The 22,941-nt window shown below is 39.9% G+C and overlaps 1 protein-coding gene across 1 annotated transcript in view; it reads left to right on the forward strand.

The window, feature by feature from the left end:
• ntn1a (netrin 1a) overlaps positions 1–22,941 on the forward strand; it is a 54,153-nt gene that overhangs the window by 19,509 nt on the left and 11,703 nt on the right. The window contains exons 2-4 of the mRNA XM_061678639.1: positions 8,177–8,365; positions 16,329–16,478; positions 18,585–18,638. Of these exons, the coding sequence (XP_061534623.1) occupies positions 8,177–8,365; positions 16,329–16,478; positions 18,585–18,638 (393 nt within the window). The remainder of the gene's footprint in view (positions 1–8,176; positions 8,366–16,328; positions 16,479–18,584; positions 18,639–22,941) is intronic.

Raw genomic sequence — 22,941 nt, forward strand, 5'->3', positions numbered from 1 at the left:
TTTGTTAAAGTTCCTGGATCAGTGGTAGATTTAATTGGCAAGGCTCTGGGATTAGCGTGAATCACAGTTGCTGAAGCGCGTGAATGAGGCAATCTCGCCGTCTCCCGGTGACAGCTTCGGCCCATCCCTGTCAACCCCTCGGGGCCAAGGGAGCATTAGAGGACCTGCCTGGATATATCTGAAGCCAAAACACTATGGATCGGCTTGTCTCGTAGAAACCAAACCCGCAGTGTAAACAGACTGGAGGTGATTTAGAGATTTGGATCGATGTCTTGCTTGTCTGTTTGCCCTGTGTTTTGTGGAGGTGGAGCACAGAGGTGACAGGGTTAGCTAATGGCTGGATGTCAAACAATGAGAGTGGAGGAAGTGGCAGAAGTGATTCCACTATTCCACAAGGAGGAAGCCTCCAGTGATCCCCACTGTGATTATCAGATCAGGCGCTCAATAAACAGCCAAGCGCTCTCCTGTAAAGCAGCAGTGGTTCTTGCTTTTTCCTGCCACGGGAACTGTAAATCCACTTAGGAAGGATCCTCCGTGATGCCGCGACATCCGTTTTCTCACATCAGGTTCCTGAGCATCGAGGTGTCATGGTGTCTGCCAAACCACTCGCAGGCTCAGCCTCGCGCGGAAACGTACACGACGCGTTCGCCGGCTGTCTGACCCGATTAGCTCGTATTATGTTATCACACAGCGGAGCGTTGTCTCCGGCTTCGGATGCTGTCAAAGCTGTCAGTCCTCACGCTATTAAGACAGCTGCTCTCGCCGCAGGCCATTGTTGTTGAGGGGACCCGACAGGCCCCGAGGAATCTTTATTCACCCTCGAGGGGGCCGTTGTCCTGAATGGGAGCTGCCAATGTCATCCTCCAGCCATGGCATTTTTATGGCATAGGCGACATAGGCGCGACGCCCTCCACCCGAGCCCCTCCGTGTGAGCCCTCTCAACGGGCCGCTTTCTCCTTCTACGCACTACAAAGTACCTGAAAGCGATACTTCAGTAAAAGTAGGCTGTACTAGAAAAAAAAGAAAATAACTGTTGGTCACGAGTCACCTTGTAGAATATTACTGTGCATTAACTACATTTAATAGTAACGAAAGAAAAATAACTTTGATAGTTAAGTCTTGGAAGTGTAAGTATTTAAAAGAAGAGTGGTTAGAATTTTGATTGTTTTCATGTATTCAAATTGCATTACTATTTATTTATTTATTTATTTCACTTTAGTTGGCTCGTGATCAAATTTAGGCAAGCTCACGATAAAAAAGAACATTGATGTTTTGACTTCACCGGATTAATATAAATTCATTTAATCAACCAGGGCGGACGGGGAGTTTTTGAATGTCAATATTTCCGTCACTTTAGGTCGTTAGTTATAAGAGGCACTTTATTCTGTGGGAAGTATCTTTCACGCCAATGGATGAGAACAAGTCCTTTAAATCTGCGACAACCGTGGAGTTCACCACTGGTCACTGGTATCTGCTACTGGTGATGTTGTGTGAGCAGCCCAGAGACAGATGATTTTTCAAAAGATCATTTGAATCATATTCTACTGTCAGGTCAGACAGTCTTAACGTATACTGTATGAAAAAAAATGATGTTGTCCCAGTGCACAGTTCACTTCAGGAATAGAGTGGAGGAAAAGTGAAGGTTGCCAGAAATATAAATCACAAAAGTACAGATACGTCAAAAATCTCCTGAACTACGGTGACTTCTTTACGTTCCAAAACTTCATGCGCATTTCATCTCGGAATTCACTCCCCAGGAGAATAAAAAGCAGTTGGACGCGAGGAAGACGTTCGCTCTGCTTTAACCTGTCACACCTTGACGCTCATGCGCACAAAAAGAGTCGCGATTACGCAGCAAGTGGTTGCACCGCTGAACATGGGCCGGACGAATATGCCACTCAGAGTGGAGCGGAAGGGGGCCCGAGGCTTTGTGGATGTGTTAGTGTGTGCGCATGTGTGTGCGCCCATGCTGCGCCGCCTAACGAGAGGGCAGGTCAGCCATTAAATGGGCACTAATGCGGGAAATTGGAAGCCATTAGGCCGTCCTTTGTTGTGGTGCCTCTGTGTGGCTTGGCTGGAGAGAAGAAGACCTGATTAGCCCCCCGCATGGCGACAGAGTGGGGGGAAGATACGGACCGTTTAACGCACGGTGCACGCGGCCTTGGCGTATTGTGGGGAGGATGTCAAACTCGTGTGTCCGGTGTTAATAGCGGAGTTAATTCAGTTTATACAGACTCGTAATTACAGAGAGTTTGCAGGTCACATTTGAATAACAAAGCAGTTAAACGTTTAGTGGTGTTTTCCACAATCATACTGACGTGCTTGTGGCTTTGTGTCAAATAAATGCCAAGTTAAAAAAAACGTTATTATTGTGATACATTCTTATTATTACGACTACTACTACTATTATTACGGTCGACACCAGCAGTTCTCAAACTTTTTACACCAAATGACAACAAAAATATGTGACTATTAACACAATGTAAGAAACAAAATTGTACTGGAACAATAGTTCAATTAAAATGTATTGCACATAAAAGTTAAGTAAAAAAAAATTGGATGGATGGATGGATGGATGGATAATTGTGTAAAAACAAACAGTTCTTAAAGATTAAATGCAAATATACTGTTTTGTACTTAAAAGTTAAATACAACTGAGCTGTTCTTAAACAAAATACTATACTGTATTTTTTTTTTAAACAACAGGCTGTATGTACAGTATAGCTAAAACCGTCATTCTAATATTTTCGATTGTATTTCATGTTTTCAATGTAAAAATTATATTTGTATTTAATTCAGTCATTATTTGTCATACCGCTAAAGAGAGCATGCGTACCACACTTTGGAAATCACTGATATACACATTAGGTCATCATTACCATCTTTAAAATACACTTTGTAAACCTGAATCCTTGGCAGTTTTGTGTAATTTGAAATTGTTTATGAATTATTTACAACCGTGTTATAACATAGTTATTGACCCATTTAAAAATAAAACTGTTGTAAAGTGGAGTAAACTATTAAAATAACCCATAATTCCTTATCTATTCATTTTTTTACAGATGTTATCAAGTAACTCAAAATATCATTTTTCTAAATGGAAAAACAAGATGTAATAAGCTGCTGTGGACAATACTTTAAAGCTGATTGTGGGGTGCAGTTTTATTATTCGTATTAGACTTGAATTGATACAGAACTCGGCTGAAATGGCCCGATAATTTTGAGTGCTGAATATGAAGAGATGTCTACAAGATGAGGCGGCTGTAATTTATTTTTGTAACTAATTATTGCAGCATAATGACGTGCACGTTTACAGGGTAGTAATGAGTCCACACCACAATGAGCCACTGTAAAACCGCAATTCATTGTTTTTGATAATGCTCCTGACAATCTGTTTTTCGCAACTCTTTATTTGCATCACTCATGCAATCATCATCAGACTACAGTTTTATCACCCGCTGACAGAAAAATTGCACATTGGGGGATTTTGCCTAAATCGAAGCAAACAAGGGCGTTCAATTATGAAATAAAGAAACGAGAATGAAACAAACAGTAGTGCACGTCGGCAAAGATTATTTCCTAACCGGGCCGAGTTGATGAATATTCTGTATGACTTCTTGCAATTAATTAGTATGTTACAATTTATTTTTAAAATTGTGATAAATAAATCCGTTATAATAACAACCATTAGTGCTATTTATGATCTTTTCTGTCTTTCCATGTCAGTTGGATGCCTTAAAAAAAATAAAAATAAAAAAAGGCTTCTTCTTTGGGTGAGTGTTATTGGCTTCATTAGAGACGGTTAGCAGGCTCACTGGGGGGAGGGGGGGGGGTGCGAGCGCCAATTGGATGCAATAAAGAACTAAAATGAGCAGGATATACACCTAACGACTGCTGCAGCGGTCTCTACTTACTTGTGGCTCCTTTTACATGCCTTCCAAAAAAAAGAAGGAAAAAAAACAACAACCACCACCACAGGCCTGTTGGTTTTCATATCTGAGTCAAGACAGTTTGCGGACATGCAGTGAAACTGTCAGTTTCGCAGCTGTGGCCGACGTCGCTAAATTAGCGGCGTTATCGCGGGTGTGATGAGCTTAACCTCAACCTCCGGCTCTGCGGCTTGAATGCACCTCTAATTACCAGAGAGGCAAGGTCGCTCCGAGGCTGAGGTCACTCCACGGAGGCTGGGAAAGACGCTCATTAGCCAGCTTTTTCCCGGGGAAAAACACGCTTACCGAGGACTCGCAGCAAATAGAAACAAGCCGATGAACATATCAGTTTCCCGTAAAATTTGCCACTTGGCAGTGAAAAGTGGACCAGGTTTTTGTTTGTTTGTTTTTTGTTTTCGCTGTCTTGTCAATTAGTTGCACAGCCCGTTGAAGGAGACGTTGAAAACCAACGCTCAGCTCATTCAATTAGAAGTGCGCTAAAGCAAACAGAGCTGGCTGCATGCTGATGATTGAAAAACAGACCAAACATGTTGGAGTCTGTTCTAAACTAGACGTGTTTTGTTGGGGACAAATAAAACCTATATTTCTTCTCTTTTAAGAAAAAAATAAAAATCCATTTTTGTGTATTGTGTGTGTGTACGACGGACATTTACAGTCGACAGGACGTGATTTAAAGACATCGTGATAAGATTAAAGGCAACATGATCAGATATAAATCCGTCACGATGAGATCTAAAGTCAACACGACGAGTTTTAAAGTCACCAATTGACATAGTTATATTTTATATTCTTCTTCTTTGGTATTCTTCAACAAAGCAAACCAAGAAGTTCTTTTGATATAAAAAAAACAAAAAATGTCTATATTTTTTAATGACAAGTAATGCCTCAAGAATTGAACCCAACTATTTGCTTGGTTGAAATAAGGTGTACTGTAAATGCGTGGAAACAAGTGAGAAAGGCTGTCTTCACTGCCTGAGATTTTGTTATTTTTAGCATGCACGAAGGTGTATTAAGCGTTCTAACCGCACGAGACATCACGTCCAAACAGCATATTAAATACATCCAATTATGTCTTCATTGAGAAGCCTGCTAGAGATCGGGCTTATTCACTCCCCTGCAGGGTAATGACGCAATCAATTCAGTATCCAACAGTACTGTATACAAACCACCCAATTCAATGTTTATCACTATCGCATAACATTAATACAATATACAGTCCCCTCCAAAAGTATCGGAACGGCAAGGTCCATTTCTTTGTTTTTGTTGTATACTGAAGACATTTGGGTTTCAGATCAAAAGATGAATATGAGACAAAAGTTGAAAAATTCCAGCATTTATTGCATGGTATTTACGTGTAGATGTGTTAAACAACTGAGGACAGAGCACCTCTTGTTTGAACCCACCCACTTTCCAATATTTTTTTACTTACTCATTAGCAGAGTTCCGTGATTGGGTACCCAATGGGTGGAGCAAGATACGCTGCAGTCCTGTGATCGGTGGACACAGAATAGTCACTTTTGTGTTACAATGGAAAACACTGACAGCCCAAAAGTCAGCAGTGTGGCCCTCCAGCACATACAGTAGTTCTTCTCTACAAGAACCAACATGTCTCCCAGGCCGAGCGTGTCGTTCTCACTGAGGATGTGCTGGCGTGAAACAGTCTTGCAACAAAGACACGTCTGCGGGTACGAGTCTGAACCCTGCGCAGGGATTACCTGCAGACAGGTGATTTTTGCCAGCTGCGATTTACAGAGGGAACACCGACGTCTTGGATGTTTGATTCTTTTCAACAACGTGTCACAGATTATCTCTCAAATGACATTAAGACTGTGTTGTTTCAGGGCCTGTGCGGATTAAGGCTGTCTTGTTCGAGTCCAAAAAGTAACTGAATGAAGGTTTTGTGGTTGCGTGCTGCAGTGCTAACTATTGTGTTGTGTTTATTTTAGCGCAAATGCTGCTTATGGAAACACAAGTTACATAAGTTACATAAACATAACATAAGTTACACGGAGTTATTTTCTCTCTTAAAGGAGGACGGAAAATTTTACTGTTGGTGCTTTGCGTTGGAGGAGTGCAACAGTCACCACTGCACTTTCAGCCGTTTACTGAACGTGACAAATACAAAACGAAAACACTCGCTAGGAGCATGGACAACACGCTCACACTGAACTTACCGCATGGTAAATAAACCAACCTGAGCCGGAGTCAGAGCCCCTGACACCACTCACTAAGTCACGCCCCTTAAAGGCACACATCAACACACAATTACAACAGTGTCCGTCCATGTGACTTTTTGGTTTAATTACTGTCAGGTTGGGCAATTAGCCATAACGAGGATCTTGGTGGAATCAAGGCGACTGGACTGTTCATGTTTGTTGAAGATGATTCACCTTTATTCCAAAAGGCTTCTTCAGTTCTACATTTTAGGTGTGGAGACCCGCTTCCCTCCCCCCCCCCCGCCCCCCTTCCACACACAAGATAAAGAATATATGCCTGTGAAAACTGTGATTGTGTCTGTCTACATGTGTTGCTGCAGGCTTTGTGTTTAAATATCTTTTGCTTCAAGCGTTCTAAAACCGCCACATAGACCCAAATTGTTAGCATGTGAATGGCGTTTTCCATTGTAGGTTAGTATTAAGCTTCCGGTACCCTATTGTTTCGGCGGTTGTTTTAAATACACAATGTGTAATTGTCTTTGTTGTATGTTTATTTTGGCATTGGAAGGGCATTGAACAGCTTGAAGCTTCTTTTATTGGAATAATTGTTCACTATTTACCGAAGTGCTGCTTATTGTGATGTGATCTGAGTTGATTTCACTGCCACCATACAGTGCTCAGATCTTAAGTTTGCGCTCAGAAGTCAAAGCAAAAAAATTGGAAGGAGCTCAAAAAACTCATGTTGGGTCATTTGTATCTCAAGGCACCACTGTAAAAACAAAACAAAAAACTGTGATTAATTTGATGCCTAGCACTCAGTCACATAAGAAATTCATTCAATATTTGAGAAGGTATGTTTTTTAGATGATGTTTTGACCAAGTTGGACCTTTGATTTCTTCATCAAGTGATGCAAGTTTGTTCATCTACTGAAGCAACAGCATCAACATTCAGATTATAGCGGGATGAAGGCCTTACTCATAACGAAATTCATGTTTAAAAATAAAAAAAAACATTTCCTGTAAAACTGCATGCCGTGCGATTGCCTAGCAACTAGTCCAGGCTGTACTTCGCCTCTCGCCCCCCAAATCAGCTGTGATAGACTCCAGCTCATGTGCAAACATAATGAGGACAAGCGCTACAGAAAATTAATTGTTGCAATGGCAATACCAATACATTATTAGAATTCAAAGAGCTAAGAAGTACCGTGAACGGAGGCTGTATGCTGTTCTGTGCCATGACCCAAACTATAACCACAATAAACACAGTGTTAAAGGAATACCTAAAACAAAAGAGAGAATTCTTATCTTTGGAAAGCAAAATAGGCGATACCACCTCATTAGATTATACATAATGTCCTGAAATTCTGGTGGTCAGGTCACCAACACTACAATTCCAACGGGCAATTATAGGACTTTGAATTTTAATATAATACACACAGAATTGCCTTTCTGTTTTTTTCTTCCTCTGACTTAATGAGTACGAATAAATTGTGGAAAGAATCTAATAATTGCATTCAATTTATTTTAATTAGTTCATTTTATGTTGTGTTGTATGTGTCTTTGGTCTTTTGTTTTATTTTATCTTTCTCTTCCGGATTTATATAGGTTCGATATAAGCTGTGGGGGAAAAAAATAATGAAAATAAATATTAGTTAAATTAAACTAAATTACATTTATTTTAATTTGTATATTTTATGTTGCGTTATGATATATTTAGTAGCGTTAACTCTCATTTTTCCTCTTTCTGATTTATACGGGTCTGAAATAAATGGGGGAAAAAAATAAAATTATGACTTAATTAATTTAATTAAAAAAACATTTCAGTGTTTTACGTTGGGTGGCATTTTATTTTCTCTCTTTTCCTCTTTCTGATTAATATGGGTGCAAAATAAATTGTAAAAAAAACCGAAATAAAATGTATTTTAACGTGTTTATTTTGTGCTGTGCTGTGTTGTATCGTGTGGTGTTTTATCTTATTCGATTGGCGTTTGATTTTTGAAAGAGATAAAACAACAGGGTCAGTGACATGTTCATGAATGACAGCCACTAATTGCCTTTTGCTTTCCGCAGCCTGTAACTGCAACCTGCACGCCCGCCGCTGCCGCTTCAACATGGAGCTGTACAAGCTGTCGGGGAGGAAGAGCGGAGGAGTGTGCCTCAACTGCCGCCACAACACGGCCGGACGCCATTGCCACTACTGCAAGGAGGGCTACTATCGGGACCTGTCCAAACCCATCTCGCACAGGAAAGCCTGCAAGGGTACGCCGCCATTCCACTTTATCGCAAAACACATCTGCGCTTTGTGTGCGCTTGGACCTGATTTCTCACAGGGTGTGTACATTCATTCCGCACTCCAGAGCGGTCATACCCAACCATTATTGAGCTAAGGCAGAAATGTATTTTACGGCACACCTGTTAACCTGTACACACACGGCCTAACAGTTATCATCTACTGTATGTGGCAGTGATTTTAGCCTTTAAGCAATGGATATCTGAACACAAACGGTGCAGCAACTCGTCTGTCTATATGTGTACACAACAGATCATATCACCATATTCACAGGCATATAGTCTTTATCCTCTGCGAAGAACGACTAGTATGACTGCCAAACTGAAAAGCCGCGAGACAAGCTGAGCCTCCAGTACGGCATAGCCGTATGTCTGTCTTATACTGCCCACAGGTGGCCAAGAATAAGCAGTACAACAGAAAAAGAAAGTGTGACACAAACTATTAAATTATTTTTTTATAGTATTTAATTATGTCATTACTGTATGTTTTTATCAAGTATGATATTATTGAGTGCTATTTTACAAAACAATCATCAAAAGTTTTGGGGGGAGGCTTGAATGGATTAATTGTGTTTCCATTCATTTTAATGGGGAAAGATGATTTGAGATCGGGTAAGAGAATTGGATATTTTCCCACGGCAGACCTGATGATCTGTCAACGCACAATGTGTCTTGGCACCATGGTTTAAAAAAAAAAAAAAAAAAAAAAAAAAAAAAAAAAAAAAAAAAAACATCACCGCTCTAGAATAACAGTTCCCAACCATTCTTGAGCCACGAACCGGTTTCACGCAAAGCAATCTTTTGAGGGTGCAACACAGAAACAAATAAAAACATGTTAAAGATACAACTCATCATTACGTTTCGCTTCAATGATTCAGTCCCATCTTGGTGTGTTTGGAGACAGTGAAACTAACAGTGTGTTTTTTTTTTTTATTTCCACTGTAATCGTTCATTTTGTTTTGGTCGCCCTCATTGCAGAAAATCTCACTTCACTAAGATAGGATGTTAGAAATGGAAGCAAGGTATTCGGTGCTTCATCATTCGGCCTTTTGCTTATCTGAAAAAGATTTACAAAAACGCTTGTTATTTAAAACGTCTTATTAATTTTTGCTAGCTTGCTTGTTTACTACCCTATCAAGTGACGTTTTGTACAGCGGCAGATGTACCTGATGGCCAAAATGAAAGACTCTGATGATGATCAATAAAATATTTTTTGTTCAGTCTCCCAGTAGCGGTCCACGGCCCGCCATTTGGGGACTGCTGCTTTAGCGTTTTAGATTAATGACAGGAAATGGGGGAGGAAGCGCGGCGTCTCAACATTCCTGAGCTTCGTCTCGCCCCCATCTTCCTCTGTCAGCGAAGATGAGTTGGAGGTCTGCGGGGATGGCGGAGCGAGGGCGGTGGAGTGGGTGTTCCCTCTTTTGACACGGAGTTATTTGGCTTAATTCGAGGGGAGGCGAGGGGATGACAGGACAAGCAAAGCAAACAGAGGCGAGGTGTGAAATGATGGGCGCGAGGGTGAAAGATGGGAAGGAATGGAGGTCGGTGGAGGTGGTGTGAACACGCCCCCGCGCAGGTGCGCTCGCCGCCCTAATGCCATCAACCCTCAGCCGAGCTAATAAGGGGACCAAAGTGAGCGAGGGCCGTGTTTTCTCACCTTTCAGGTGAAAATAACAGCAGCACAATCCCTGCGCAAATAAACCTAGCGCTAAAAATAATAATAATGTATGTTCACGCATCCAAAGGCCTGTGGAAATATCAGGCGCCCATCGACAGCTTAAGCCCACGTTTTTCCATATCACTCGACAGGAAGTGAGTAAATAAACAGGTCGACCGTGACAGACCTCGTGGACGTTCGGAGAAGAGATATGTTTTGTCTTCTTTTGTGCTTCAATGTCAACGCCACTCAACTATATTCACCAGTTGGTGACCGTCTGCAATTTGCAACCAGCTATGAGATTAAATGTCTAAAATTGGTGCAATAAATACTCTAGACTTGTTACCGTGGCAGACAACATGGCTAAAATCAGCTCCTTTCCGCTCTGATGTTACTTCAAAAAGTGAGCGAAGAACACAGAAGTAGCTACTCATTTTCACTCAAGAAATCAGTACTTTAACTGTTGTACTACATTTTGATCTTATTTAGAATGTTGTTTATTCATTTTCTTTTTAGGCGGCACGGTGGCCGACTGGTTAGAGCGTCTGCCTCACAGTTCTGAGGACCGGGGCTCAATCCCTGGCCCCCGGCTGTGTGGAGTTTGCATGTTCTCCCCGTGCCTGCGTGGGTTTTCTCCGGGCACTCCAGTTTCCTCCCACATCCCAAAAACATGCAGGGTAGGTTAATTGAAGACTCTAAGTTGCCCGTAGGTGTGAATGTGACTGCGAATGGTTGTTTGTTTATATCTGCGCTGCGATTGGCTGGCAACCAGTTCAGGGTGTATCCCGCCTCCTGCCCGATGATAGCTGGGATAGGCTCCGGCGCGGCGCGGCTCAGAAAATGGATGGATGGATGAATTTTCTTTTCATTTTGAATAATGTAGGTCTACCGAATATGCTATGTTGTTGAAAAATAAAATAGATTTGGTTCAATGAAAAAAATATGGTATTTCCCCACACATTTCAAATTAATACATTTAAGAGCTGTGATTGCAATACTGTGAAACGGGGATATTTTTGCTCAGAATCGTCAGAATCTCATACCAGCCCATGGCTAATCCACAGACTCCTTTCTTCTCTTTGTATTCTCCACCGATGGAGAAAAATAGCTATAGCAGCCAAGGCAATCCGCTTTTTCCTTGACAATCACACCATGTTGTTTGTGGTTCAGGAAAATAACATAGCTGGCGCTTCAAAAACATGGATCTCCCAGTTGATTCCTCCTCCTTCTGCAGTCACTCATCAGGAGGAACACCTTCCATTCTAATGGCTGCCGGGAATGCAGACATTCGTCACGCCACGGATCGTTAACCCCCGTGCAGCAAAGCATTGCACACCACATTGAAGGGTAACGTCAGTACCAACGGCAGTACAAAATATGAGCGATGTCGTGGCTGGTCCATCAGTATCAAATCAGGGGCCGCCATGGTAATGACAGAGATGGTAGTCTCCTCATTGCAAGCCATTAAAAATAAATGTTAGGCTTTAATTTTCAAGAGAAATTATGACATACTGTTGCTTTAATGTCAGCTTCTAACGAGCACACATCTTACATCACGAGTTTACTGCTCATAAAGAACAAACAAAAAGTCAAATTAACATTTGTTAGCCATTGAGTATATACCGTACCATAAATCCATCTGTTTTGATGATGGAGACCTTTACGTTTGTTTGCAGAAAGCAAATATTCCTTCCAGCACAATCCCTATAATGACAGAGGATTCTCATTTTCAAAACTGGGTTCCTCGGCGAGCGCACCACTCGAAGTTTCAAGAGCTTGAAAGCCAAGCATGCCATATTTGCACCAACAAAGGAGAAACATTCTTTGTTGTGGTTCCGGATCAGAGACGCCGATAAACAACAATGAAAGCAAAGTTTTTTTATCGTTGCTATAAAGCATCTTAACCACATCCAGAGCCGCGTGAGCTCGCATATGAACACATGACTAATGCGACTTTGCACGAGTGACTCACGGAGGGAGTGTCAAAACGCTGTTAAAAATGCAGCTGGTCACATAGATCAGCACGTATGGATCTCTTCATATGTCATCTCTGGGTGGTTTAAACAGATCGCAAAGAGTGATGCACTTTAAATAATATAATGGATCTAGTATGTTTTTACGACTGCTAATTTAATAGTATACAATGATTTTTTTTCCCCCTGTTTTATTTGACTCTGAACAAATAAAATGATTTAACCCCTTTAACTAATTAAATGTAATTTTCAATAATGGAATTGAATAAAACTGTCAAATTACTAGCTACCTAACGATTGATCAATACTGGAAGTAGGTACAGTAGATGCACGGAGGGACGGACGGACGAACTGACAGATCGATTACAAATCAATAGTACGCTATCTAGCTATGGATGGATGGATGGATAGTTATCCATATTAGATAGTCGGGCTACGAACGAATCAGCGGTGATTCGGATTCATTCTAAAATCTCAACAAAAAAACAAATACCGAATCAGAATGTTCGCATTCGAATCAAAATTAGTCAAGGGAATAAAATACTTCTTACGTTGCCATTTTGACTTAGTGCGCATCGCTTCTGCGCATGCATGCATTGTAACTTCGCCGTGATCTCCATGAAGTTTGTTGAAAAAAAAAAAAAATATATATATATATATATATATATTTATTTATTTATTTTTTATTTTATTTTTTTAAAGTGCAAAACATACCTGGGACTCTACTTGTGGCAAATGTACAGCGAGGGATCTTGGTTCAAGTAAGCCATTTTAAACTCGTGGATATCTAACGAGAGTTTAGCTATAGATACTGTATACATTAGATACAATATCTAGCTGTCGATGGATGGACGGCCGGATACTATACTATATATATTCTACAGACTCCTATATAGTAGTCAGCTCATTTTGTCCATCGGGTGTGTGAAATGATCCAGACGAGTTCCGACCTCCCACCTGTGCAGCCAAGCAGAATTACAAGCTAACATTTTCCAAGTTACACTGACATATTCGATTACCTCAACGCAGGCTTAAAATGGGTGAATGTGGGGTAATTAGCCTGAGATGAAAACTGACTGGAAGCACGGACTGTCCATTTGGGGGCCAACTCAAACAACTGAATCGCGGATGTGGTGTGTGTCTCTCTCGCATGCACACACACCAAGTTGATATCAGAGCTAACACCAGTCCAACACCTTTTATGGGTTGTCTCTATGTCAGCATAGTTGAGTGTGGCTCACACAGCAGCAAGTAATGTGCGTCCGCTCCCCCGGGCGGTGACAGCAAATGAGAGGTTTGGTTATTTATGAACTCTTAGGAGCATCACTCATTCCCATCGGAGGTCACCATGAGACAACCTGTATACTTCTTCACATTCACTGACCAAGAGTGTGAACAAATCTACACTTTTCCCTTTTCGAACACAGTCTATTCCAGGACAGCAATGTTGAAAACTTGCAATGGGATTACATGGGAGTGTAAAGGAATAATGTGGATAATTAAAATGTTCTTGGGGGGGGGGGGGGGGGGGAATCACATGCAGGAAAGATAAAACAAGCAGAACCCATAGACTTCTTGTCTCTCCCATTTTAGTGAAAATGAGTGAAAATCTGCTAAATTTGTCTTTAGATGTAATTTCTGGAGTTCCTTTTGGAAGGTTCTCACGATCAAGACCAGTCTGTCTGTCTGTCTGTCATTTAAGCCATCTCGTCGTGCATGTTTGATCGCTCTGGCCCTGGCAGGAGAGTCAGACAGTCCACCGTCTTGGCCTCGTATCGGCCTAATCCATCTGGAGTGGCCATGAAGCAGAGCACACAGCCACTTAAGCGCTAAGTGGACACGCACTTAAAGCAAAAAGGCTCGTTCAACATCTCCGAAGCATGTCGGTCATTTGTCCAAAAGGTGCCCGCCAGAGAGTCTTTCAATTTGTAATGCGACCGCACAAGCACATCCATCAGGGGAAGTGGACTTTAGCCTCAACCGATCCGAGGTCCTTTAAGCGAGAAACATAACTAAACATAAACCCCCAAAGAGTGCCCTGCGATTGGCTGGCAACCAGTTCAGGGTGTACCCCGCCTCCTGCCCGAAGATAGCTGGGATAGGCTCCAGCACACCCGCGACCCTTGCCTCAGAAAATGGATGGATGGATGGAAACCCCCAAAGAGGAATGCACTTGGCCCTGCAGTGCCTCGTATTCGGCTGACGTTTGTCTGAATTTACGGGCCTGAAGACGTGCTAGACGGGCCTCCACGCTGCTTGCCAGACCACGTGCGCGTCTGCTATACCTCTTCTCGCCCAGATAGACACAACCCAGCAATGGTAGCAGTGACGGATTGGCCTGATAAAAGCGCTAATAGCTTCAAAGCAGACTTAAGTGGATAAGACGTGTGAACAGCACAAGTAGCCACACGGGGCTTGAGATAAGAGCGGTAACAGGAGCTAAATCACAGGAAACAGACACTAGAGATAAAGGTGAGGGACCGTGGTGTTGTTGTTAAGCGTCCCGAAAAATAGAGCGCTATCTTTCCAATACATCTTCTTTGCTTCACTTGTCAAACAATCTTTAAAAACGGAAAAGCTCTTGTTTGTTAATGTCAGAACTTGGTTCAGTAACTTACTTAGTTTCATAGCAGTCAGTGCGCCAAGGTAAATAATCGGAGACGCCTCACAAATCCATCTTGAAAAGAACTGTGAGAAAGTGTTTGGAAAAGAACAAATACAAATTTAATATATTTTTTATCATTAAGCTTTTCCTTGTGACACACGTGAAACACGTTTAAAGCGGGCATCAATTCCCCGTAAGTGTAAATCTAAAAATCACAGGTTGATGGATGTGCCAGTGGGGCTTTGATCACGTTCAGTGTTGCCGTGGATTTTACAAGTAAAAGCCTCAAGTGATCGACTAAGTGATAGTTGACGGATAAGAGGCTCTTTTGCGGATTACACTCCCAACCGCGTCAACAAATCACACACAACCATGACTCAACACTTGCTTGCACAAATCAAAGTGTTGGACTTGATGCACAACATTTGCAAAATGATTACATTCCCCAAACACATGTGCTTCCAAAGACCCCCCGAGTGTGTCAGGCCGCCAGTCAGCAAGGACGACGGATGAGTGACGTTCAAAGGCCCGCCTTAATCAACAACAGGCAATTAGGTTCGACCTTGGTTAGTGGTGCCTTTGGGAAGACGGCCGCACGCATTCAAACACACTTTCTCCCCATTGAGGGAAATTCAATTCAATATCCTGGCAGCTAGATTAGAACACTTTGAACTCTTTTCTTAATACTTGTACTACAACTTGTTTTCGTAGTGAAATTTGACTTTATCCATGTACAATTAGGACTTTTTTCAAAGAAAACAAAATACCATATGTTTATGACTCTACTGTACAGTAACAGCTTTCTATAAATTGTAATACAAAATACATTTTTATGCACTAAATGACAACAATGTTTTGTCCACGTTATTAGTTGTTCCTTAGGTTTATTTTATTTATTCCCCTTAAAATTTGTAGTTTTTGTACTCAGTGTTGTTGTTTGTTTGGTTTTTTTTTGGTTAGAAAAAAAAAAGTTCTTTACATTGATAAAGTTTTTGATAACGGAAATAATTAATTTTTATTACACATTATTATTATTTTAAATCTAGGACAAGAGATCTTTGTTTTAAAATGTAAACAAAAAGTACAAGAACTCCCAGCAGCATGCGTTATAAAAGGAAATGAAACCTTAAACAAATAAATAGCTCCCTCACATTTTCTACATTACATAAGGTTTACCAAAATATCAATACAACTGGCATAGTAATCTTTCATTTACCTTTAAGTTTGGACCAAAAAAAAAAAAAAAAGTGCTGGGATCTTCCGTTCCGTTTATTTATTACTTTATTCATTCATTATTTTGTTCATTTATGAATTTTTGAATCTCGGAAGTTTACCCAGTTTTAAATTGATCTCTCATCGGCCGTCGAACTTGGGGGTGGGGGTGGGGGGGAAAGCAAAGGTTGATGCCGATATGCATTAAAATGGCGAATATCGGCGCCCATAATCGGCCCAGCCGATAATCGGTCAATCCCTAATTACTAGTATTTGTCACAGCAGTCACCTCATTTGTTGGACAAAATGGCTCCGGTTTTGCTCTCTGCTAATCGAGTGCACTTTTCTGCTGCGTGCACACCTCCACCTGTCGCCCTCTCCCGCCACACTCACGGCCCAAGTCCACTTGCTTATTACAGTATGTGATCTGTCACGCGTGTGCAACTACTCACTGTGCCTCTCCTTTTCTTCCTGTGTCCCTCACAGCATGCGATTGCCATCCCGTGGGTGCCGCCGGCAAAACCTGTAACCAAACCACAGGACAATGTCCCTGTAAAGACGGCGTGACCGGTATCACCTGCAACCGCTGCGCTAAAGGCTACCAGCAGAGCCGCTCGCCCATTGCCCCCTGCATAAGTACGCGCAACCGCCGCATTTGTTTTTGTTCAACGTGTGGCCTCCCTTTGAAGGGATGGAGCAGCACAGCAGAAAAAGGAAGATTAGAATGCGAGGTCAGGAAATCGGCTCCACACCTCGATGGACACCATAATAACCTCTCTATCACATTTAGATGTTGTAAATCTTACAAGGAGTCTTAGTGGCACGAGAAAATGATGAGAAAAAGTCGGACAGTTACGGGAATAAAGTCATAATATTCGGAAAAATAATCTATAAAAAATATATGTATTTTTAAAAGGCAGTCGATAATCCCACTGATATCAAAGAGAGGAGGCATTTTATTACACTGCAACTTTTGTCTCGAACAAAAATACATTTAAAAGTAACTTTACTGATGATTTTTTTTTTTAGACTATAATATTTTCAGCATTATTCTCACAAAATTATGACAGTTTTCTTAATACAAAATATTTTAAGACAAAGATGACGTTATTCGTGTAACATTTTTTGGGATAATATTTGTTTACAAATCCTTTATCCTGTAAAATTTTACAAATAACTATTGTTATTGTTTCCTCAGAAATCTTTTTTCTCGATCACAAATTCCTTTAAATTAAACATTGTTGTAAAGTGACTGTTCATTTGAAAAAATACGACTTCAATGGAAAAAACTTTTAGTTAATGTCTCTCGATGACTACACTTTTATTATTGTAATTTCTGAACTTTTAGAAATTATTTTAAGACAAAAATAAAATCATATTTTTTTCCTCCTCAATACTTTGACTTTTTTAATAAAAAACAAAAAGAAAAGAAACACATATTTATGCTTTCCCCAGAAAGATACAAAATTATAGACTTTTAAAAAAAAAACATTGTGTTGGTCAAATTAAGACTTCTCCATTATACTACAATGACTCCAGTTTTAATCTTTATTTTTTTTAACTCAGAAAAAAGAACTTCAAATTAGGACATCCCTTCCAACATTATGACTTTTGTTTTAAGAAAAAGAAAAAGAAAAAAAATAGTTAATTCCTGTAAAATAAACCCATGTGTTTTCTAAATTAGCAACTTTTTTCCTTGACAAAAAAAAAAAACTAACATTATTTTTGGTAAAATTATGATTTGTTTCCTCCTAAAATAATACCTTTCCTCCCAAAACAAATCAAACTTTTCTTGAAAAAAAACCAACAGAAATCCACATCTGATAAGTTCTTACTGCTGATGTTGTGTGCACCTGCGCACAGCTGCTTTGCTACTCTTTCTCTTCTTACGCACTTTGATGGCTGCGGTTTCACAGCTTGGTCCTTTTATTCCTTTGCCTATCTTCTGCAGCATCGCGCACCTTTTCAGATAAGACGGCCGTGTTTCACGCACGCTTCCCCTCACTGTCAACATGTAAATGCAAAGGCCAGCGGAAGGAATTTCATGGAAAATCAGCACAGGAAGCAGCGGGGAAGAAAGATGACAAATACAGTTGCCAGTGAGCTGGAGCAAAAACAAAACAAAACAAAAAAGACAATTAACAACTATTTACAATATAGTTGTTAATTATACATTCTACAGCATCATATACATAGTATTTAACTCTATACCGATGAAATAGAAAAAGCTGTAAATTCAATACAAAACATTTCGGTTGCCGCTAACATCTCCACGACAGCGATTCCTCATTCACTTCCTCGCTTTGCTGTGATTGGTTACATGTACTAAATTAGCGTAAGGCTATCAGGAAATGACTATTTGATTATGTTATTCTTATCGCTATGCAACCTTTTGAGTTGAGTTGATCATATATACAGTACAGTGGACCACCGCTATTCGAGGGGGGATAGGAGACCGAGCCGGACCGCGAGTAGGGATAATCCGCGGATAAATGACGACCATTATAATTCCATTGAAGAAAAAAAATGTTAAACCCCCCCAAAAAAAACAAGAAAACACAAAAAGAAAAAAAGACAAATAAATTGGACAAAACAATGACGAGGGTCCACTGTATATGGAAAGAAAGATGATCATCAAACACTTAATCCAAGTACAATGATGAGAACTATTGCAGTATGTTTTGTACATCGGTACTGATCTTTGTGTGTGTGTGTGTGTGTGTGTGTGTTCCTGGGGTGCAGAGATTCCAGTTACACCGCCTACGACGCCAGCCAGCAGTACAGAAGAGCCCTCAGGTGAGCAAACCTCTACTGTAAACTATTTACACGCCACACATTGACGGGAACACACCCCGCAGCCAGAAAATATGGACATGTTTTCTTATGCAATAGTTCCATTGTTCCGTGGATTATTAGTACAATTTCTATTGTGCTTTATTATTTTTGTCAGTATGAGTATGAGTCTAAAGTCCGAATGATTTCTGATACAAGGGAATCTACGTACTACTTGGAACAGAACTCTATTTTGGACTTTTATTTTTTATTTTTTACTTCTGCATTACACATTGGGTTGTTATCTTTAATTTTTTTAAAATCTTCTTTTTAAAATGAAATGTATTTAATCCCCTGTATGTTTTAAAAGATTTTGGACAACATTTCAAAATAATTTTTATATTAAAATTGTAACATAATGTATAAGCATAAGCCAACTTTAAACAACTTCATCGATCATAGTTACAGTCAATCCAAATTATATCCAAATTTTGTTATTAAGATCCACGAGGAGAAATTGAGGAGGAATACGAAAGAAACGTTCAATATGTAATGGCTCCTTGCTTTAGTGCAGTTTTGTGAAAATGAGTAAGGCAATGCACAACCAAAAAGGTGGAGAAATACTAGAAAGAATGTTGATTGGAGAAAATTCCCGCGGCACGCGCGTAGTTGCAGCAGGCCCGAAGTGTGTTGTTGGTCCCGAAACGTTCTCTGGGACAGCTTTGATTGACTGCACAGTCACACACCTCCCACTCCTCCATCCCACCTTCCTCCACTTCTTTTATTTTCCCCTGCTTTCTTTTTTTCCATCTTCCATCTCCGTCTGTTTCACGCTTTGTCTTTGACGTGGCAAAGTGTGTGTGTGTGTGTGTGTGTGTGTGTGTGTGTGTGTGTGTTGTGCCGAGCGGGAACATATCTGGAGTTTCTCCGGGGCCCCCTTTGTCACGACACCATGCACCTTGGGAATTGTTGGAAAGAATTCTCCGGGCGATGAGGTGTGAAAGCCAATGAGTGCAGTTACTTTGTCTGAAATGTTAACGTTTTATACATATATATATACATATATATATATATATATATATATATATACATATATACATATATATATATATATATATATATATATATATATATATATATATATATATATATATTAGGGGGCACACTTTACATCCATAAAATCCATAATATTGGGCTATCGTTGATATTTTCAGAATTCGAGATGTCCACAGAAATTGTGAGTGATGATTGATGTTAGTTTTCTGACATTAAGCGACGTTGAGCACTTTCTATATAGTGAGTGCATACACGTGTATACACGTGTAATGTCCACAAAATCCAAAACATTGGACCAATTGTTGTAATATTTTCAGAGTTTGACGCTGCCATGTAAATCTTATTGATGATTGGTGACCGTTTTGGGACATTAAGCCACATATATGGTTGCTTAAAGGTTCATGAGACTTGCAAGGATGCAGCACTCGTCCATCGTGTTTGCGTCATTTTAATCGATGACACCCTGATAAATTAGCAATTTTTCAGCACATTAAATTAGAGATTGAACATAATGTTGGGGTGCTAGCTGTTGTTCATGTGGGAGTGCAACGATATATGACAGCAATATAAGGTGTAATAGTGACTTGAACAAAGCACTGTTTGGAATATCGTCTGAAAAGTTGTCATTTTAGAGGTGAGGGAATTTGACCTGACAGCTACAATATTTAAAATATGACTAAATACTGCCACTTTATAATATAGTGCATTCCTTTTTCCCACAGCAGCTAAGCAGTGAATTTGGGCTCCACTTCTGTCTATGACGTCACACAAGACTTTGGGGCGTCAATTTTGCCAATGGAATAAGGGGCGTTCAGAAGGTACATACCAATTGCTCCAAAATGTATTGATATTATTCAAAATGAGCAGTTTCATTTTCGTCAGCCAAAAATACATAAAATCAACTTGTTAGTGAAATATGGACCATTAAGACCCCACACTTCCTTTAAAGGTGGAAAAAGTTACAAAATAATTGATCTTAGTCTCATTTTTTTTTTTTTTTAATATCACAAAAACCTGGCATTTGAATACCGGAGCGTAGACTTTGTATATCCATTGTATGTTGTTTGTAGTAGATTCCGTTTCTCTGGATCTGTCGCTGAGAAGTGTGCGCATCATGTAAACGAATCGCCTGCAGAAGACTTTTTAATGACGTTGGCGCACGTCGTTAGAGATCATGTAATGACGCCGGGGAATGGTGGGCCTTCCCTCCTCAATGTTTCTGTTTGAGTTTGAGCAGATGGCAAAGCTGACGTGTCAAGACATTCCAGCGCTGGGGGTCCAACTTATGTATTTACACTTTGAGCCCCCCGAAAGGGTTGAAAAAGTTTACTGTATTCGTGCTAGTTTTTTTTCTTTTTTTTCAGCTCTGACATCATAAACTGCCTGATCATAAACAGGTGTGGCTACTTTATCGAAGTCCGGGATTATAACTTGTTGCCTTAAACTTCATTATACAAGTAAATACTGCTAACAAAGCTATGAATGACAGCACACTGAAAATTCCAAATATATACTAAAGTCGGAATATTCAATTTTGCTACATTTGTTAATTACATAAAAATAAGTACACTTTTAGATAATTGAATTCAATGAAAATAGTTTTATTTCACCAGAAAATAACAAAGTGTTTCCACTTCCACCACAAACCAACTGAAAGAAAAGGTAATCATTTTAGGGGAATAAAGTCAGACTTAAAAAATGAAAAGAACATATTTCTCGGTGAAAAAGTCATAATCCAGTGACAATATTTTTGTAATTTAAAACAAATTTGTAATTTTATGAGAAAAAAAGATTCCCCAAGTAAAAAGGTCATAATCTCACAGGAATAAAATCTAATTGGAAAAAAAAGTCGTCTTTTTGGGTATGAAAAAGCTGTCCTTTTTCAAGGAAAAAATGTCATCAATGTAATCTTACATTAGTAATTTTACATGAATAAAATCATAATGTGAGGAAAAAAAAGTCTTTTTTTTCAAGTAACAAATCATAATCTGACAAGAATAAATAAAAAACATTCAAAAAATTCACAACGTTATGAGTGAAAAAATGTAATTTAACAACAGAAAGGTGTGACATTGGACATTTTTTTTTTTTATGTCTTAAGTTGTAATCTTATGAGAGTCAAATCTTAATTTAAAAAATGTTTAAGTAATATTTCAGAAAAAATATTATTTTGGGAGGGAAACTCTTTTCAGTGTGGCCTCCTTTGAAAATTTGCCAATGTGGATCTTGACTTGTGCTGGCATACTTTGGCCCTTTGAGAAGGGGAAACATTTTAAAAAAAAAAAATTAAATTTAAAAAAAATACACAGACAATAATATTGCATGATCGTAGACCAGCAGATATCTTCTTCATCTATCTTTTCACCAGCAATAAATGGATAAAAACAAAGCAAAGTCGTTGCTAAAACATTTACTCTTTAAAACGGTAAACTTCTGGTTAAGGGCGATAATTCCAAGCAAAATACAGAGAGAAGCCTCCCAACTGTTGGTGCTGATGGCGAAATCGTTGGCGGAATGTCAAAGGATTTTGAGCCAAGCGAGGTTTGGCGTGACAGCTGTTTGGTAGTTGCCTCCCTGCGCCTCATCTGGACGGCGAGAAGCTAGGGGGCATATTTAGGGAGGACTGGAATGCACGCCGCATAAGCTCGGACTTCGCGGCCCAGACAAAAGCCACTACTGACTCAGTTCGCCACTCCCACGTGTCGCGACAGAGACCGCCTAGCACACAATGTGAGAGCAAATGATGAGGAAGAGGAGGGAGAAGGAGGAGGAGGAGGAAGAGGAGGAGAGCGGTGATCGGACAGAGGCTAAATGTTTGAGCATCTCATTCACATGCCGCAAATTAGCGTGACAGAAACAGAGGCAGATGGCAAATAGTGCAAATCTGCGAATAGTTGAAGCTTCCTTACAAATGGTTGTAATTGCCTATATTAATAGGCCTATGTATTTAAACCATAAATATACGACAAACTATGATCACAAAACACTTGGGAAGAGGCTCAGAGTATTTCAAAATGCTTACAAACGTACTGTAGACAGTATTTCACCGTAAAAAATACATAAATCAATTGGGTGAATGGGCGTTTTTCCGCAGATAACGGGGGATAGGTTAAAAAAAAAAATCTGCAAATTTGAATTTTCCACTGCATTTAAGTATAGTAGCCTACTTATGACTTACTACCACATTATTAAATAAAAAATATACATTACAATTATGTTCCAATAAAAATGATGCATAAGAGTGGTTTATATGAATATTTAGAAAAATCTA

This window comes from Phycodurus eques, chromosome 6 (assembly GCF_024500275.1).
Source record: "Phycodurus eques isolate BA_2022a chromosome 6, UOR_Pequ_1.1, whole genome shotgun sequence".
NCBI classification, from domain to species: domain Eukaryota; kingdom Metazoa; phylum Chordata; class Actinopteri; order Syngnathiformes; family Syngnathidae; genus Phycodurus; species Phycodurus eques.